Below are 19,009 nucleotides of genomic sequence, written 5' to 3'. Positions count from 1 at the left end.
GGGAAAAAATTTAGCTCCGGGCTACTGAAGTAATCAAGGGGATGGGAAGAATGGAGATTGTCTAAAGTAGTAAGTTTGGAAAAACCAAAGCTGAGAAGGGATTTAACTGGAATCTGTAGTATAGGATATGTATAGGGTAGATACAGACTGGATTTCCCAAATCCCAAACCATTATAACTTTGATTTCAAATAAAATGAAAGCATTATTGAACATGGCAGGAGGTAGTTTATGGAGTACATTACACTAAGAGGTGATCCAAGCAGAAAATGGATATGTTCCAAAAGGGGCTGCAGTGAGTTCTCATGAATGGCTGTTGTACCTAATTCAAGTGGGGAAGGTACTTTGCCTGAACTTTTAGGGCTAATATCTTGGATAGTATTCTCCACTGTTTTTCCATGTGGTGTATTTTTCTATCAAGTCTTATACTGGCTGGACTGACTCATGTTCTTGAATTTGGTAGAATTTAATAAAGGGCATTGTTTTATTTAGTATGATAGTATACATGGCTTAGCTAAGTAAAGGCACTTGTGACGTAGAATCTCCATGCATGCTTCTGGTGGGACATCTTCCTTTTACAGATGGGGAAGGGGTGGCCTCAGGGAAGGTCGGTGACTTGGCCATACTCACACAGTGCGTCAGTAGCTAAGGTAAGACCAGACGGCAGATCCTGACCAGGATTGTTGTGTGTTTTTCCATTATAGTGTGTCGATTTACATTATTGGCTGGTTAGAGAAATGAATGCAGAGTGGTTAGGTAATTTACCCAGGCTGCGCATAGGAAATTATTGGTAGAGTCAGATGAGTTCATTCCCTACAGAGCCTCCTCATCCTAGGTGTTCTGGCACGAGAAGGATTTTAATAAGACAGACTGGAAGTAGTGATCATATCTGAGGTTTGGACTTTTTTGCTTATTGCATTTAAAATAAATCCTTTCAAAAAATAAATCCTTTTAATTTAACTTTAGAGTTTTTATTTATTAATTTTATATGCTTTTACTGAAATATATTTGACACACAATGTTATTAGTTTTAGGTGTACAACACAGTGATTCAACAAGTCCATACTTTATGCTGTGCTCACCACAGGTGTGGTCCTGTCACCATGTTGCTATTATAGTACCACTGAGTGTATTGTCTATGCTGTGCCGAAACTCCCCAAGATTATTCATTCTGTAACTAGAAGCCTGTACCTTCCACTTCTCTTCACCCATTTTTCCAACCTTTACACCCCCACGACCATCAGTTTGTTCTCTGAGTCTATTTTCGCTTTTTGTTTGTTTTGTTTTTTAGATTCCACATATAAGTAAAATCATATGGTATTTGTCTTTTTCTTTCTGACTTGTTTCACTGAGCATAATACCTTCTGGGTCCATTCATGTCGTCGCAAATGACAAGATTGTATTCCTTTTTATGACCGAGAAGTATTCCATTGTGTGTGTACATGCTATGTCTTTATTCATTCATCTGTGGTGGGACACTTGGTTGCTTCTGCATCTTGGCTGTTGTTGATAATGCTGCAGTAGACATAGGGGTGCATGTCCTTTTCAAATTAGTGCTTTTATATCCTTTGGTAAGTGCCCAGTAATGGAATAACTGGATCATATAATATTTTTATTTTTAATTTTTTGAGGAACCTCCATAATTTTTTGAGGAAACTGTTTTCCACAGTGGCTGCACCAATTTCAAGAAAATAGAAAATAGATTTCTATTGTTTCTTGAGGTAGGCCCATCACTATAAATGTCTCTAAGGGAAATTTTGCTTGGAGGGATGCTTCTGCTGCATCCCAGAGATTTTGGACCATTGTGTTTCCATTTTCATTTGTCTCCATGTCTTCTTTTCATTTCCCCTGATTTCTTCATTGATCCTTTGGTTGTTCAGTAGCATGTTTTTTAGGCACCACGTTTGTGGGTTTTTTCCAGTGTTTTTTTTTTTCTTGTAATTAATTTCCAGTTTCATATCATTGTGGTCAGAAAAGATGCAGATAGGATCTCAATCTTAAATTTATAGAGACTTGTTTTATGCCCTAACATGTGATCTGTCCTAGAGAATGTTCCATGCATACTTGAAAAGAATGTGTATTCTGTCATTTTTGGATGGAGTGCTTTGTACATATCTGTTAAATCCATCTGGTCTAATGTGTCTTTCAGAGACACCATTTCTTTATTGATTTTCTGTCTCAATAATCTACCCATTGATGTAACTGGAGTGCTAAAGTCCCCCACTATTATTGTAGTATTGTCCATTTCTCCCTTTATGTCTTAATATTTGCTTTATGTATTTAAGTGCCCCAATGTTGATGCATAGATATTTACAATTGTCATATTCTCTTGTTGGATTTAAAATAAATCCCTATTAAAAGGCTGTCTGAAATGATGTTGACACTACCTCTATTCCATTGTCCTGCACTTAATCCAAACCATAGATAAAGCTCGTTATTTAGGGGCGCCTGGGTGGCTCAGTGGGTTAAAGCCTCTGCCTTTCGCTCAGGTCATGATCCCAGGGTCCTGGGATCGAGCCCTGCATCGGGCTCTCTGCTTGGTAGGGAGCCTGCTTCCTCCTCTCTCTCTCTTCTGCCTGCCTCTCTCCCTACTTGTGATCTCTATCTGTCAAATAAATAAATAAAATCTTTAAAAAAAAAAAAAAAAACTCGTTATTTAATGTAATAAATACTTACACATTACTTGTGAGTGAAAGAAAGTTTATTTTAAATTATTTAGCGTCTCAAGAGAGTATTCTCTTCAATTTGTGTTAAAACTCTTATGTAGGGGTGCCTGGGTGGCTCAGTGGGTTAAAGCCTCTGCCTTCGCCTCAGGTCATGATCTCAGGGTCCTGGGATCAAGCCCTGCATCATTTTTGTTACTTAATTTCATATTGTAAAATAGGTAAAATTATACTACTAAAATTGTAGGCAAATTATTTTCCTAGAAAGAGATTTGAAAATTTTCCTAATTTGAAAATCTTCCTAATACAAGACATAACTTTTGGGTTATCTTATAGTAACCTAGTTTTCTATTCTTGGTTCTACCAGTGTCTTATTTCATAAACTAAGGTATGCATTCTTAATTGGGCATTGTTGTTGGCCACAGAGGGGTGAAAATTGATTCCTGGGGAGGGGAGGCAAAAGAATTACTCATTTTATGTAGAAAGCACAGATACATATATATCTATATAAGCATATATACAGTCAGTATATCTGTGTTATTAATAGTGGGGAAGGTGTGTCATAATTAGGGGAAAAAAATGTCTAAAAAGGCCTTGAGTGGAGTGCATCTTTGTCCCTAGTTCTCAGCGCAGAACTCCTAAGGTAATATAATCAATTAATATTTGGTTTTTGTCCTGGCTCCTAAAACAGCTCCAGAGCTATAAAGATGAAGGGAGCATCTTTTGGTATTCAATAACAAGCTCCTTTCAACCACACTGGAGTTTATGTTAATGAAGTGAACTTTGGAAAGCCCCTGAAGATGAGGGCTGGTTTTAAGGGAACCAGCCCTGTGATGAGAGGGTTAGACCTTGAACCCCACCACCTGACTCCTGGGGCTGGAGGTTGAATTAGGCACCAAGAGCCCGTGATTTAATCAGCTGTGCCTATGTAATGGAACCTCCCTGAAAACTCTGAGCAACCTGCCAGGGTGGTGAATACCCCAAGGCTCTGGGAAGATAACACACCATGATGCATTACCCCACGCCTCTCTTCCATCCAGCTGTTCCTGAGTTACATTGTTGTATTGAAAATTGGTAATTTAGTAAGTAAACTGTATTCTGGAATCCTGTGAGCCATTCTAGCAAATTACTGAACTTGAGGAAGGGGTTGTGGAAATTCCCAGTTTGCAGCCAGTTGGAATACAGGTGTCAACCTGAGACTTGCAGTTGGTGTCTGAAGTTGGCGGAGGAGGAGGGCAGCCTTGTGGCATTGAACCCTTAACCTGAGGGGTCTGCGCTAACTCTAGGCAGTTAGTGTCAGAATTATAAATTGTAGGACACCCATCCAGTTGGCATCCTTTGAGAACTGGAGTGTTGTGTGGTTTGGAAAAACCCACACATCTGGTGTCAGAAGTGTTGGTTATGACTAGAGAAGGAAACAGAAGTTTTTCCCTTAGGGGCCATGATGAAAATGGTTAAGAAACAGTGAGGTGAAGGATATATTATAAGCTCTTCCTTAGAGGAAATCCCCAGATACCACTGTATTCATTGTAAAGGTCAAACTTCTAGGGAGGTTAGAGTTTCCAATATTTGCATTAAAGGTGTGACTTCCAGTGGTCCAGGAAATGAAGTGGTTAGGACTGCCTTTATAATTGGGCCCTGCTTTTTTTTAGATTTCTCTATCAACTTGCTCACTGCATAACCTTTCCTGTAATGTCTTGCCTCACATTTCCTTGACCTGAAAGCCTGGCTGTAGCTCAAGAAAAGGAATGTGGGTAAAATCTCAGCTGCCTACTTGAGTTACTCTCAGCCCCTGTCAGAGGGGGCTCATGGCTGTAGGGGCCTACCATATGGGTCATCTTTGTTTACAATTTGATACTGTCCCTTTATGAGCATCAGGAACGGAGAAACTTAGGGCCAGTACTTTACGCCAAATATGACATATTTTAAAAGTTGACCCCTCCTCACCTGGTGGTTCAGTCCATTAAGCATCTGACTTGGTTTCAGCTCTGGCCATGATTTGAGGGTTGTGAGATCGAGCCCCACGTTGGGCTCCATGTTCAGCGTGGAGTCTGCTTGAAATTCTCCCCCCCCCCCCCCCCCGCTCTTCCTGTCTCTCTTTCTCTCAAGTAAAATAAATAAATAAAATCTTCAAATCTTCAAAAAAAAGTTGACCCCTCCTACCCCTTTTCTGGTCTCCAATGAGAGTTCCTTCTCTTTCCATTTTTCTGGTACATCAAAAGGCCTCATTGTACCTACTTTGTTATCACTGGAAGGGCTGGGTATCACACTCAGTGCTGTGCCTAGAACTTTGGAGGCACTTTTTAAATAAGACTTGGTTTCAAGGGCAGGGAAAAGAAGCTGGGTAGTAGAAGACTGATGAGTTGTTTGTTTTTCAGATGAAGTTGTCACTTATTGTTTCACATAAGAAGGTAGCATTATACACAGTGTCCTAGTTTCAGGTTTCAGTTAGTGTTACCCCGTAGTGTTACCCTGAGGTCCCCATCCCCAGCTTTGTCATCTGAGCACTGGTGAGGGCCATGGGGCGGGGGAGTAGTCTGTACTTGTGGCTCTTGGGTGTTCAGTGGCCTTTTTGTAACAAATACCACCATTGAGTGAAGGGCAAGGAAGGGTGATTTTATGATCTTCTGCTGTTACTAATCAGTGAAGGAGGGATTACACTGCACAAATACTACAGTTGTGACTTTGATCCCCCCGGGGTAACCAGTAATTGTAGAGATTGGATTTCAAAAGCCCTGAGAATTTATTTTCAGTGTATCTATTATAGTTTAATCTCTAGTGATGCAGGTGGGTAAGGATTAAGTGGAATTTAATCATGGAAACAACGATTTTTTCATTTAATGGTTTTTGATGTTCCCGTTATAAATGTAAAGAATTAATCAGGGGTGCCTGGGTGGCTCAGTGGATTAAGCCGCTGCCTTCGGCTCAGGTCATGATCTCAGGGTCCTGGGATGGAGCCCCGCATCGGGCTCTCTGCTCCGCAGGGAGCCTGCTTCCTCCTCTCTCTCTGCCTGCCTCTCTGCCTACTTGTGATCTCTCTCTCTGTCAAATAAATAAATAAAATCTTTAAAAAAAAAAAGAATTAATCATCTATTAATGCAGGTCCTTCTGAATTTACTGGTAAGAAGATACCAAAGTAGAAGTCCCAGATTCCAGTTTAAGGATGAATTGGGACTGATGTACAGAGCAGTGGCGAGAAATAAGTACCAAAACACAAGGTTTATGTGGCTGCCTGATACCTAGTCTACTCTCCTGAGAAAGTAGATGGCTAATGCCTTTAGTATATATATATTTTTTTTTAAGAGAGGGCAAAAATGATTAAATATTTAGTCATTAAATTTAATGTTGACAGAAAATAAACATCAAACTAAGAGGAAGAATGGTTAATGAAGAGGGTTTTAGTGGGGTTTGTCTATGCCTTGGTCATCTTGAGAAAATGGTGTCATGGCTCTGGATTCCAGTTTCCTCATCTCTGGTTTGGGTAGAATTCTACCAACATCACATTCTGTGGAACTGCACTCCTTGAGTCAGACTGAGTTGCTCCTCTTGTTTATTCCATGGCTAACATTGTGGAACTTCTGAAGGAATGATTTGAACAATCTCCTACGCTTGTCTGTCAGTGTTGTGGTCAAAAATAAATAGATTTCTATTTGTGTGTGTGTGTGTGTGTGTGTGTGTGTGTAAGGCATCATTTGATGGAAGAGATTGTATTGTAAAAAGAACAGGGGGAAGAAGGAATTGTGAACAATTAGAGATGATGGAAGGGAATAAATGAGTCCAGTGATTAGACTTTGTTTTTTAAAAACAAATTGTCCATAAGCAAATAAAAAGTGGGCGATCTGTTCAAGTTTCCCCCCCTGGAGACAGGGCTTCCTTCTGCGGCCACCTTGCAAAACACTTTTGGTAGTTTTCCTTTGGAATTCTTTTTAGAGCTGTTTATGAACCACATATGAAAAGTCATCTTTTTCTTTATGGTAACATCTTGTTTCCTTAGTCTTACTATTTCTCACGCTTAGTTCTGAATGAAAAAAAAATTAAGCCGCTGCCTTCGGCTCGGGTCATGATCTCAGGGTCCTGGGATCGAGCCCCACATCGGGCTCTCTGCTCCGTGGGGAGCCTGCTTCCTCCTCTCTCTCTGCCTGCCTCTCTGCCTACTTGTGATATCTCTCTCTGTCAAATAAATAAATAAAATCTTTAAAAAAAAAAAAAAAGACTTGATTTTAAACATTCCTTTGAGGATTTTTTGAGTGTGCTTCTGACTCTGGAGATAGGACTACAATGGAGCCATTAATGAAATTAGTGTAAAGCTTTCCTTTAGAACTTTGGGAAAGACAGAACTCATTCTGCTGTTCAGTTTATTAAGAATTTGTGTGTATACAAATTTTAAAAATCAAAAAAAAATTTGCATGCAAAGCGAAAAAGATCAGGAGAACATATGTCAAAGATCGATTGGCATGTTTCATGATTTCGCTTTCTTCTTTATACTTTTCTCAATTTTCCAAATTTTCCACAATGAACATTTTGTGTACAATCAGGAAAAAGGGAAAAAGCGTAGTCTGGTGACTTTGTGGACATGGTCGTTTTGTCTTCAAGCATGGTCAGAAAGCGTTCTTGACTTTGAGCAGGTGTCGTAGGGGGAGCACAGGTTCACTTTTGTGGACTTAAAGTCAGGGTTACTGCCAGCTACAGTGCATCAGATTTTTGTCTTTTGAAGCACTGGTTTCTTAAAAGAGACTAATTCTTTTTGATTTCAGAAAGGTTCCTTTCAGTATGACAAGCAGAAGCGGAATATGTTAAAATGTGTAGGCTTTTTTCCCAAATACTAGTGAAATCGTTTCTGATTCAGTACACGCTTAAAATAAGTTTTTATGCAAATTGTATGGTGTGATTTAAAAATATCATTCAAAAAATAGGCACAGCTTCTCTGTGTAAGTTGACTGTCTTAGTTGTGGTATAAGTTTGGTCATGTGTATCACATCATAGAAAAGAAAATATTTTGTGGGGAGAGAAAAGGGATGTAAAGAAAACTTAAAATATGGGGAACACTTGAACTTCTTAAGATGATGCCAAATAATTACTGCTTTAAAGAAATAAAAGCTGAATATGAAGACAAAAAATATTAAATGGGTCATCTAAGACATGTTGGGGGTGTGGCCCTGGAGGTTCTTACTACTGTAGCCATGTGTATACATTTGAAGTAAACACTTCTCTATTCAGCTAATGCTTGCAGCCTCTGTCTGAGTCATATCAAGCTGTCAGCAGATTTTGCAGCATCTTTCGTATATTTAGCACTATGCTAAAATTTCCCTTTTGGCCCAGGTTTTCAGTTCTCTAAGCATCTCATGCAATGTTCACACAATTGCTGTGTGAAGTGCATTTTATGTCTTGTATAATAATACTGTGCTTTTAGATTTATAAAAAGATATCCAAACAGTGTCATATATATTGAAATTTTCTGGAAATTTCTTATTTAAAAATAAATATATAAACAGGAGCTCCTCCTCAAGGGACTTTCCATCTTTATTCTAGTGCTATAGCTTTGTTTCTGACACTTCTGGAAGAATTCTATGCTACTGACTGGCACCAGTAGATTTTTTTTCATGATACCATACTTTTTAAAGTCTAGTATTCTGCAGCTTCCAGTTTAGTATTCTGAAACCGAATCAGATGTTTTTAAGACCAGTGTTTAATACACTTAGCTGTGCCTTCCAGAATAACTTATTTTATACCACTTAACTTTCCTGTTCTGGAGCTCTGAACATCCAGAAGAACCAGTTCAGTAGGTAGATTAATTTATTCCTTCCTAGTCTAGTATTTTGTGGCACCAATAAAACCAGAGATGCTAAAGCCAATTTCAACAGCTACCTGCTAAAGGAATAAATTCTTCTTAATAGGGATGACATTTCCATGCCCTGGGTCCTGGGGAGAAAAGTCTGGCAAACAAGAAAAGCTTTATATCGTCCTTTCCTGTGAGAATAGTTTTACAGTGGGTGCACATAGGCAGAATTTTGCTAAATATGTTTTAAACTAGGCAAGATTGAAAGTTTCTTTAAAACCATAGGTGGGCGCCTGGGTGGCTCAGTGGGTTGGGCCGCTGCCTTCGGCTCGGGTCATGATCCCGGGGTTCTGGGATCGAGCCCCGCATCGGGCTCTCTGCTCTGCGGACAGCCTGCTTCCTCCTCTCTCTCTCTGCCTGCCTCTCTGCCTACTTGTGATCATCTCTCTCTCTGTGTCAAATAAATAAATAAATCTTTAAAAAAAAAAAACAAAAACCATAGGTGTGTAAAATATCACCCAAGTTTTTTGGAGCCACATGAATGTGCAAGCAATCTGCTTTGGGTGAACAAAAATGAATTGTTTTTCTAATCATGAAAATTGACATGTTTCTAACCTCCTTAAAATATAGAGAGTAGAACATAGTGGACTGTCAGTTTGACTATGTTTCTCCATTGTTTATAAGAAAATTCTGAGCTAAAGTGCTTCCAGCTTATTATAATTAGCTTGAAACCTGATTATAAACTCGTAGTCATCAGTGAACCTTAAAAGGACTAGGAAATTTAAGATTCTTGGTTTTTTTATTTAGTAAATAAACTTTTAAAAAGTCCAGCTGATTCAAAGTTACTGTTAGCAGGGTGAAGGAGTGTCTTTTCATAAAATCACAGACTTCTAGAGCAGAAAGGACCGGAACAACCATGAATAATACCCTCTTATTTTATAGAGCAGAAAATTGAGACGCAGAAAGATTGATGAATTTGCCCATTTTGTCACACTGGTAGGCAGAGCCAGGAGTGAAATCCAGGCTTTCTGACCTGTAACCCAGTTCTCTTCCAACTATTCAGACTTTTTCATCATCTTATTCATTATTAGAAGTGCGGCATTCACTTTTTTTATTGATTAAATACACATAGTGTATAATCATTACATTAAAAAAAGTCTCTTTGAGTAGGTAAACACATGAACGTGGAAGCAAATTCCACAGGCACACAAAGGTTCATGGCCTGCCATGCTGAGTCTAGCTCTCTTAACTCCTGTCCATTCCAGATCTCTCCTTGGAAGCAGCCACTATAAAAAACAAGGGAATTTAAATAGACGATTTTGATCTAATGACTTGTCTAAACTGACACAATATTACATTATTCTGCCCAGACTGCAACTTGGCCTGCCAAGTTTAGGTAATGCCTGACGGAGGAAAAACATAAGGTGCAGAATTGGAATATGGAGAGATTTATGAATCGGATTTAAAAATTAGCCCAAGCCCAACACTTTTCCAGTAATAGAAGTGAGGGCTCTCTTACAGCAGGACTCTGTGACTCAGATAATGCCCTTCATACAGAGAGCCTCGAGTATAAGAGCGCTCATGATGTGGAAAATCCCTGTCGGAGTATTGAACTGGGTACAACAGCTTTAAAATTAGCACACTGGCCCAAAAGAAGGAATTATGCTGATGTTTAAATAAATATCCTGAGCCTCTGTACAGCCAGCCATCAGTGTGAGACATTATGTGGACCTACTTCTCTTGGCCTCTGAGCCTCCGCTGCCTACCTTGATGACACCTTAGGGCTTGGTCCTTGAGTGGGCGCATCCAAGCATTTGGTCTGGAACATTCCTAGCAGAGTGAGCAAGTTGGGTGAGGAGGTGAAAGGGGCCCCAGGGGTACCAGGGCACCATTGACCCTGCTGCTACTGTTGGAGTGTGGCGTGAGAAAAGCAAGGGTTCGCACTCATAGCTGCCCATGTGCTAAGAGGTCAGGCTGGAGAAAGCTGCCAGCCTCTGCGCAGCAAGACAAATCTTGAAGGAGGACGGAGACCACAAGTGTTTCTCTTTTTTCACTACCTCTGGGTGACTGTGTGACAAGAGGTTTTACCTGAGAGGGGAGAGGACACCAGAAATTATAGGTGGTTTAAAGAGCTGAGAATGGGTTCAGGGAAGAGAGGGAGAGAGGAAAGACAAGGGGCGGGAAGTTGTCTTTTTGAGAGACGTTCTTTGACTCGTATACCATTAGACTCTTGGAGAGTGGGTTTCGCATTCTACTCTAAGGCAGTGATTTTTTTTCCCCCCCAAACTTCCCTGATCCTAAGATTCTTTCGGAATACTTGCTAAGAGTTCAACTTCCAGGGCACCTGGTTGGCTCAGTTGGAAGAGCATGCCCCCCAACTAATAACATCTTTAGTGAAGTTAGAAGTGGTTTTTTAAATTTTTTAAATTTAAATTCAGTTCAGTTAACATATAGTCTATTGGGGCACCTGGGTGGCTCAGTGGATTAAGCCGCTGCCTTTGGCTCAGGTCATGATCTCAGGGTCCTGGGATCGAGCCCCGCATCGGGCTCTCTGCTCCGCGGGGAGCCTGCTTCCTCCTCTCTACCTGCCTCTCTGCCTGCCTCTCTACCTACTTGTGATCTCTCTCTCTGTCAAATAAATAAATAAAATCTTTAAAAACAAACAAACAAACAAAAAAACATATAGTCTATTACTGGTTTCAGAGGTAGAGTTCAGTGATTCATCAGTTGCGTACATCACCTGGTGCTCATTACATCACATGCCCTCCTTAAGATCCATCACCCAGTTACCCCATCCCTCCACCACCCACCTCAGAACCCTCAGTTTCCTATAGTTAAGAGTCTCTTGTGGTTTGCCTCCCTCTCTGTTTTCATCTTATTTTTCTTTCCCTTCCTTTATGTTCATCTGTTTTGTTTCCTAAATTCCACATGAGTTTAATCATATGGCATTTGTTGTTTTCTGACTCATTTCGCTTAGCATGATATCGTCCAGTTTTATCCACGTTATTGCAAATGGCAGATTTCATTCTTTTTGATGGCTGAGTAGTATTCCGTGTGTGTGCGTGCGCGTGTGAGAGAGAGAGAAAGAGAGAGAGAGATCTGTCTTTATCCATTCATCTGTTGATGGATATCTGGGCTCTCCATATTTTGGTAACTGTGGACATTGCTGCTATAAATATTGAGGTGCATGTGCCCCTTCAAATCACTATGTTTGGGTCCTTTGGATAAGTACCTAGTAGGGTAGCTCTATTTTTTACCTTTTTGAGGAACCTTCATACTGTTTTCCAGGGTGACTATACCCATCAACACTGTAAGAGGGTTCCCCTTTCTCCACATCCTCACCAACATCTGTTGTTTTCCTAACTTGTTAATTTCAGCCATTCTCACCGGTGTGAGGTGGTATCTTATGGTGGTTTTGATTTGTATTTCCTTGGTGCGGAGTGATGTTGAGCACTTTTTTCATGTGTCTGTTGGCCATTTGCATGTCGTCATTGGAGAAATGTTTGTTCATGTCGTCTGCCCATTTCTTGATTGGATTATTTGTTTGAGAATTGAGTTTGATTAAGTTCTTAATAGATTTTGAATACTAGCCCTTTATCTGATAAGACATTTGCAAATATCTTCTCCCATTCTGTTGGTTGTCTTTTACTTTTGTTGACTGTTTCCTTTGCTGCACAAAAGCTTTTTATCCTGATGAAGTCCTAATAGTTGCTAATTTTTGCTTTTGTTTCCCTTGCCTTTGGAGATGTGTCTACAAGAAGTTGCTGTGGTTGACGTGGAAGAGGCTGCTGCCTGTGTTCTCCTCAAGGATTTTGTTCTCCTCAAAGATTCTTGACTCACATTTAGTTCTTTCATCCACTTTGAGTCTATTTTCGTGTGTGGTGTAAGGAAATGGTCCAGTTTCATTCTTCTGCATGTGGCTGTCCAATTTTTCCACCACCATTTGTTGAAGAGACTGTCTTTTTTCCATTGGACAGTCTTTTCTGCTTTGTTGAAGATTAGTTGATCGTAGAGTTGAGGGTCCATTTCTGGGTTTTCTGTTCTGTTCCATTGATCTGTGTCTCTTTTTGTGGCACTTTGGTACTGTCTTGATGATCACAGCTCTGTAATACAGCTTGAAGTCTGGAATTGTGATACCTCCAGCTTTGGTTTTCTTTTTCAGTGTTACTTTGGCTATTTGGGTCTTTTCTGGTTCCATACAAATTTTAGGATTGTTTGTTCCAGCTCTGTGAAAAATGCTGACAGTATTTTGATAAGGATTGCATTGAATGTGTAGACTGTTCTAGGTAGCGTAGAAATTTTAACAGTATTCTTCCAACGCATGAGAATGGAGTGTTTTTCCATTTCTTTGTCTTCCTCTATTTCTTTCATAAGTGTTCTATAGTTTTCTGAGTATATCTCCTTTACCTCTTTGGTTAGGTTTATTCCTAGGTTCTTTTGGGTTTTGCTACAATTATAAATGGGATCAGTTCCTTGATTTCGCTTTCCTCTGCTTCATTGTTAGTGTATAGAAATGCAACTGACTTCTGTGCATTGATTTTGTATCCCGTGACTTTGCTGAATTCCTGTATCCGTTCTAGCAATTTTTTGTGGAGTCTTTGAGGTTTTCTACGTAGAGTATCATGTCATCTTGAAGAGTGAAAGTTTGACTTCTTTGCCCATTTGGATGCCTTTTATTTCTTTTTGTTCGATGAGTGTGCCTCTCTTGATCTTGGGGTTGACTCTCAATCTCAGGTTTATGAGTGTAGAGATTGCTAAAAATAAATAAATCAACTTGAAAACAAAAAATAAAATGAAAGTTCAGCTTCCTTGGCATCTGCCCCAGAGATTCTGGCTGCATGTTCCTTTTCCCCTGATAATAATGCCTTTGTGATGATTTTTTAAAAATGTTTCTGGACATTTAAAATATTGTTTAAAACACCAGAATATTGGTCTAGTGACTGTTGAAACATACGTGCTGTTAGGGGCGCCTGGGTGGCTCAGCTGGTTAAGCATCTGCCTTCGGCTCAGGCCATGATCCCAGTGTCCTGTGATCGAGCCCCATGTTGGGCTTCTTGCTCAGTTGCAAGTCTGTTTCTCCCTCTCCCTCTGTCTTCCCCTCCCCTTTGGCTCATGTTCTTGCTCTCTCTCTCTCAAATAAATAAAGTTAAAAAAAAAAAAAAGAAACAATGGATGCTCTTAACCTTTGCAAAAGAACCACCAGGTGGTCTTGTTTGTTGTAATGTCCCTGCCATTATATTAGACCCAGATCCCTGTCTGTGAGTTTTAAGTTACTCAGATTTGAAAGAGTATGGTAATTGTTGGTGACTATTTTTTTATTTTTTAAGAAGTTTTTATTCATAAAAATTCATATTTTCATATAATTATTATAAAGAAAATGCAAGCATGAGTAAGACCTATACATTCCTGATGTCGTCCAACAGTAACAGTTTCTATAGTTAAAACTTTTATAATGAGTCAATAGGTACTGTTTGTTTCTTCATCGTGGTCATTTTAACATTTTAAAATGTAAATAACAAATTTCAGTGATTGTATTGTTTTCTTTTCAGATAGGAACCAAGGCTTTAGCCTTCTTAGCTCATTGGCTGGAGCAAACCATAGCATTGGGTCAGCAGAGATGTGTCCCTCAGAGGTAAAGATTTTTCCTGGATCCTTTCAGAGCTTTGGTTTTAATTTCTCATTGTCGTTGTAGTCTTTTTATATCATTGTTATTTTTTCCTTTCCATTTAAGAGGCAGCAGACAATAGTAAACCAAGGGTAAAAAGAGAACCTGAAACAGTCCTCTTGTGCCTAGTACCTGTTGAGAGAAGGCTGGTTCAGCATTAAAGCAATAAGCCCTTTCAAGATGTTTACAGTTTGGGCTGTTCCATGGGGTTTTTGTTTTGGTTTGGTTTGGTTTTGCTAGAGGCTTTAAAAAACGTGCTAGGATTTCCTTGAGACATAAAGTTGCCTCCCGATCTTTATGAAATAAAATCGATGGTTCTTTGTCAGTAATCCTATGTCTGAAGCCCTGTACCAATCTGAGGCAGGGTCCCTGCCTTCAGTGGGCTTCATCGTCTGACTTTGACCCTGTGTCCTCAAGGATTTGGGTTCAAGTGCACCTTGGTCAGCATGCTGGAACCAAGAGCAAACTGCACAGCAGACTGCCGTATTGTCTCCCCAGGCATCTTTTTCATCGGTCTTGAGCACTTTGTGATATGCTTATGTCCATTTTCACATTTTGAATAAAATATGGCTCTTAAAGCAAACAAAAGGCGTGTTTTAGTAGCCAACAGCAGAATCATAATACTTTCTGGTTTTTCCTGAAGGGAAAATACTCCTGAGTTAGTGAATTTTTAGCCTCTTATTTATTTTTTTAATGTGACATTGCTCCTTCTTCCATCTCTCCTTGTCTCTAGCTTCTGTTACTGCTTCTCTAAAGCCAACCAGGGAGGGGAAGTGTGACTCTTTCCGGCTTTAGTTCTGAAATAACCTACTATTAAATTAGTGCTTGTGTGTATTTTCCTCAACAGCAGCCCCATTTGCCAGCAGCAGCGAGGACTGAATCTCTCTTGGATCATCGGGGCGGTGCATCTAACACAACAGACACTCAGGCTGATAGCGTCGTGGGTAAGTTCCTCCTTTGTCTGCCAGGAGACTGCTCTGTGGAACTTGGAAGAGGTATGAGGCATAAATCATCTGGGGGGAAATTGACTTGAAACATGAACAAGGGAAGAAAATTGATAGTGTACCCCAAGTGAATGTGAGAGCCTTGTGGACGGCTATCAGAAAAGGAGGGAGAATAACCACAGAAGCAGTCTGTGGGTACCATTTTCTCTGATTCTTGTAGCAGGATCTTGATTCAGATCATCTTAACGGAGACAGACAGAACCAGGTGGTGAAACAGCTTTATATCTCCATATTCCAGTTTTTTTCCATAGTATTTAACAGTTGGCAGAATTGATGGTAACAAGAATAATACAACTTTATAAGCCCTTTCACATCCTTTGAAAGTTCTTTTAGCTCTACTTTCTCATGTTTGGTAATGAAGTTTGGCAGAGAAGTTATTTTATGGAGACAGAGCTGAGGCCCAGAGCAGTTTAAGAACTTGTCCAAGGGCATCTAACAAGAAGGTCCCAGAACTGAGACTAGAATCCATTCTGACATCCAAAAGCCAAGAAATGTAGTTGACAGTAACTGTAAATGTCCTTTTATTGGGAAACTACTGACATCTCTGCTTTCTTTTTATGCCCCAGAGGGCCCAACATGCAGGGTTTGTAAAACTCTATTTCTGATTAGAAGAGCGTCCCTGTAGAAAGCTTAAGTGTTTGGTAATAGACACATATTAAGAAGGAAAAATTACATATAATCTCTTTTCTCTTTAGTATGTTCAACCTTGTCTTCTCACTTGGGTCCCTCCTACTGGCTTTAGACTCACTAAAATCTCTGCCATGAAAAGAAACCAGTAACCACACTAACCTAAATAACTTGGGGAAATAGCATTCTGACCAGATACCAGGAGGCCCCAAACAGAAACAATGGAACAGAAATAGCGAACTCTGTTTAATACATTTGATTATCATAGGGATATGGTTTAGAAATGCTGAAATTATGTATATTTTGTACATATCAGGGTTGAAAAAAATAGAAAATATAGAGAATAAGAGCTAGGTTTCTCACTGTCTGAGAAAGAAGCCACATCTAAGGAAAGGAAAAAGCTGGGATGAACCCTTGGTTCTGGGCTGGAACTCAAGGTATTAGTATGATGGCATACTTACAGTTAGAGCGATAGAGCAATAAACAGAGATATGCGTGTGCATGTTAGTACGCGCGCGCGCGCGTGTGTGTGTGTGTGTTTCCTACCTATTTCCACTGAGAGGTCCTGGAAGCACTCACACTCCCAGTAGCCGTTGACACCCTTAGCATTCAGATCTTGCTTTTTAAACAACTTTTGCAAATAAAAGGATCCAGGGGCACTTGGAGAAGTGATTGATTCTAGGGCCGGGGCAGGAAGAATGCAGGATGCTGAACCTAGAGCCATCTCCTGGGGCCAGAAAGTAAGGAAGTACTGACAGAACGGGTGGGAGCGTGTTGAAGGGGCACCGAGCCAACCTTGGAGAGAGCTTCCAGTGGCCCACACTGGAGCAGTGTGACCAGCGAGATTGAATTTAGTCTTGGGCTGCAACCCATAGAACAAAATAAGTATCTGTAAATCCAGACTAATATAAGAAATAACTGAGCAATAAAGGGTGGCTCTTCCTTGCAGAAGAATTCTAATTAATACACGTGGAAGGAATGAGGGAAAGAAAAATCCTTGTCAGCCACGATCAGGATCCACCGATGGATGTGAGAATTAGTAGATGAAAGTTTGAGAAGAAACGTGACATCTACATTTTCTAAAGTAGGTCTCCCAAGATATTTACTTAATACAAAAAGGAAGGTAGTAACTTTGCCCTGGAGAAACTCGGCAGGTAGCCTTTCAGTGGTGGTGAAGCTCACTAGCAGTAAGGCGCGCTGACATCCTGTGCCCCCCTGCTAGGGGCACCAGAAGGCCCCATGGTCTCCGTGCCAGAGGTCTATGACCTCAGTCTCCTAGGAACATATCCGACAAACCCATACTGAGGGACTGTCTACAAAATCACTGATGAGTACTTTTCAGAAGTGTCAAAGCCATGACAGATGAGGAAGGATCATAAGGAATGGTCACACCTTGAAGAAGACTACAGAGATGTCATAGCGGAATTCTGTGTAAGCTTCTGAAACAGGATGCTAGGGAGAAAAGTGACGAAGTTGGAATTAAGTCTGTAGTTTGGTTAATAGCACTGTGCCATTATTAACTTCTCGACATGTGTCGTACTGTGGCTAGATAAGAGGTTAACGCTAGGGGATGAAGGCGGGACCCTACTGTTTTTGCAACTTTTTGTAATACTAAAATTGTTTCAAAATTAAAAAAAAAAAGGTAAAAACCAAGCCAACAAGGGTAAAACACTTGTCAATCCCACATCTTCCTCCTGTCTTTATTGGAGGCAGAACTTCTTTCCATCCCTCACCTCCCATTACTCTTTAGCTCACTCCCACCTGGCTTTTGCCCCATTTGCTACTGAAACAGTTCACCAGCAACCTCCAGACCACTAAAGGTAATAGGTATTTCCCAATCCTTTCCTTGACCTCTTAGCAGCTTTCAATATTACGGATCAGTCCCTTTTTGAAACATTTTCTCTTGCTCACCTGACAGTTCTCCCAGTTTTCTTCTGACTTCTCTGGTTGTTCTTTTCCTTTCTCTGTTAGATGACCCTCCTTCATCCGGTCCTTCAAGATTGCCATTCCTCGGTGCTCCATCTAAACTCCTCTGCCAAACCCATATTTAAGCAAGGAGTGATTCTATGCACATCCAGCTACCATGTATGCGTAGATAAATCACAGATTCTTAACCTCCAGCCCTGTGCATCAGCTGCCTACATGAAACTTCCCCTGAACCAAAGCAAATTTATGAGCTAAAGTGCATTCTTAACACCAGATTATCTGTATGGCCTTGTAGTTGATGTGGAGAATTAGAAGCTGTCCTTGTCTTTAAGCAGCTTATACCTTAAAACTGTAGAGATGGGCCTTTAGTATAATGCTCACCGTCGTGGACTTGGAGTGCCGGACAGCTGAGTTCAAATCATGGCTCTGCCAGTAACAGTGAGATGACCTTGAGTGAGTTATTTAGCCTCTCTACAGGCCCTAGTTTCCCTTTCTATAAAATAAAATTTTTCCTCATGAATCTGTCACAGAAATGAAATGGAATCATGGGGCCCCTGGGTGGTTCAATTGATGAAGCATCCAACTCTTGACTTTGGCTCAGGTCATGATCTTGGGGTCGTGGGATTGAGCCCCCTGCCCCAGTTGAGCTCTATGCTCTGCAAGGAGTCTGCTTGAGGATTCTATCTCCCCCTCCCCCACTCCCTGTCCCCCGGCTCATACGCACTCTCTCCTTTCTAAAAAGTATGGGATGAATTCTAGGGAAGGAGACCTGTGAGCTGGGCTGGCTAGGGAAGACTTCCTAGAGGTGTTCGGCATAGAGTGGAGGGTGAGTAAGAATGCTGATTAAAAACAAATTGTGTAAAGAGATAACAGGCTGTGACAGAAATAATAAAGGATTTGTAGTAAGGAAATAGGTAGGCATTGGCTTTCCTGCTGAGTAGCTGTAATTTTAGATGAGTTCCTTTTTAAAGCCAGCTTCTTCATGTGTAAATCACAGGCATCGATTACTGCCCTAACCACCTTATATAGTGGCTGTCGGTAATGGGAAAATATTTGTCGTACAGGAAAATATGGTATATATTCCAGACATCTGTTGTTGATCAGTACACCTCAGTGGAGAGGGTGGCCTTTAGAGTTGGAAACAACTAAGTGTGAATCCACTGCGTTCACACCAGCTGTGACCTTGAGCAAGTCACTTCAACTCACAGCTCTACATTTCTTATCTCTAAGATGAAACCAAGTTCTTTGCCTCAGTGTAATGTTGTAAGGATAAAATAAGTTTACTCTTCATTTGTGGAGGCCCACTAGCAGCCGAGCAGGGGGAGCACCACACACAGGAAGGCGGGGACA

The 19,009-nt window shown here is 40.5% G+C and overlaps 1 protein-coding gene across 1 annotated transcript in view; it reads left to right on the top strand.

Moving 5' to 3' along the window:
• Nucleotides 1-19,009, top strand: part of AAGAB (alpha and gamma adaptin binding protein) — a 48,853-nt gene that overhangs the window by 26,396 nt on the left and 3,448 nt on the right. The window contains exons 6-7 of the mRNA XM_046010206.1: nucleotides 13,987-14,069; nucleotides 14,950-15,046. Coding sequence (XP_045866162.1) covers nucleotides 13,987-14,069; nucleotides 14,950-15,046 — 180 coding nt within the window. The remainder of the gene's footprint in view (nucleotides 1-13,986; nucleotides 14,070-14,949; nucleotides 15,047-19,009) is intronic.

Source organism: Meles meles, chromosome 6 (genome assembly GCF_922984935.1).
Source record: "Meles meles chromosome 6, mMelMel3.1 paternal haplotype, whole genome shotgun sequence".
NCBI classification, from domain to species: Eukaryota; Metazoa; Chordata; class Mammalia; order Carnivora; family Mustelidae; genus Meles; species Meles meles.
This window is presented reverse-complemented; position numbering and strand designations above follow the sequence as displayed.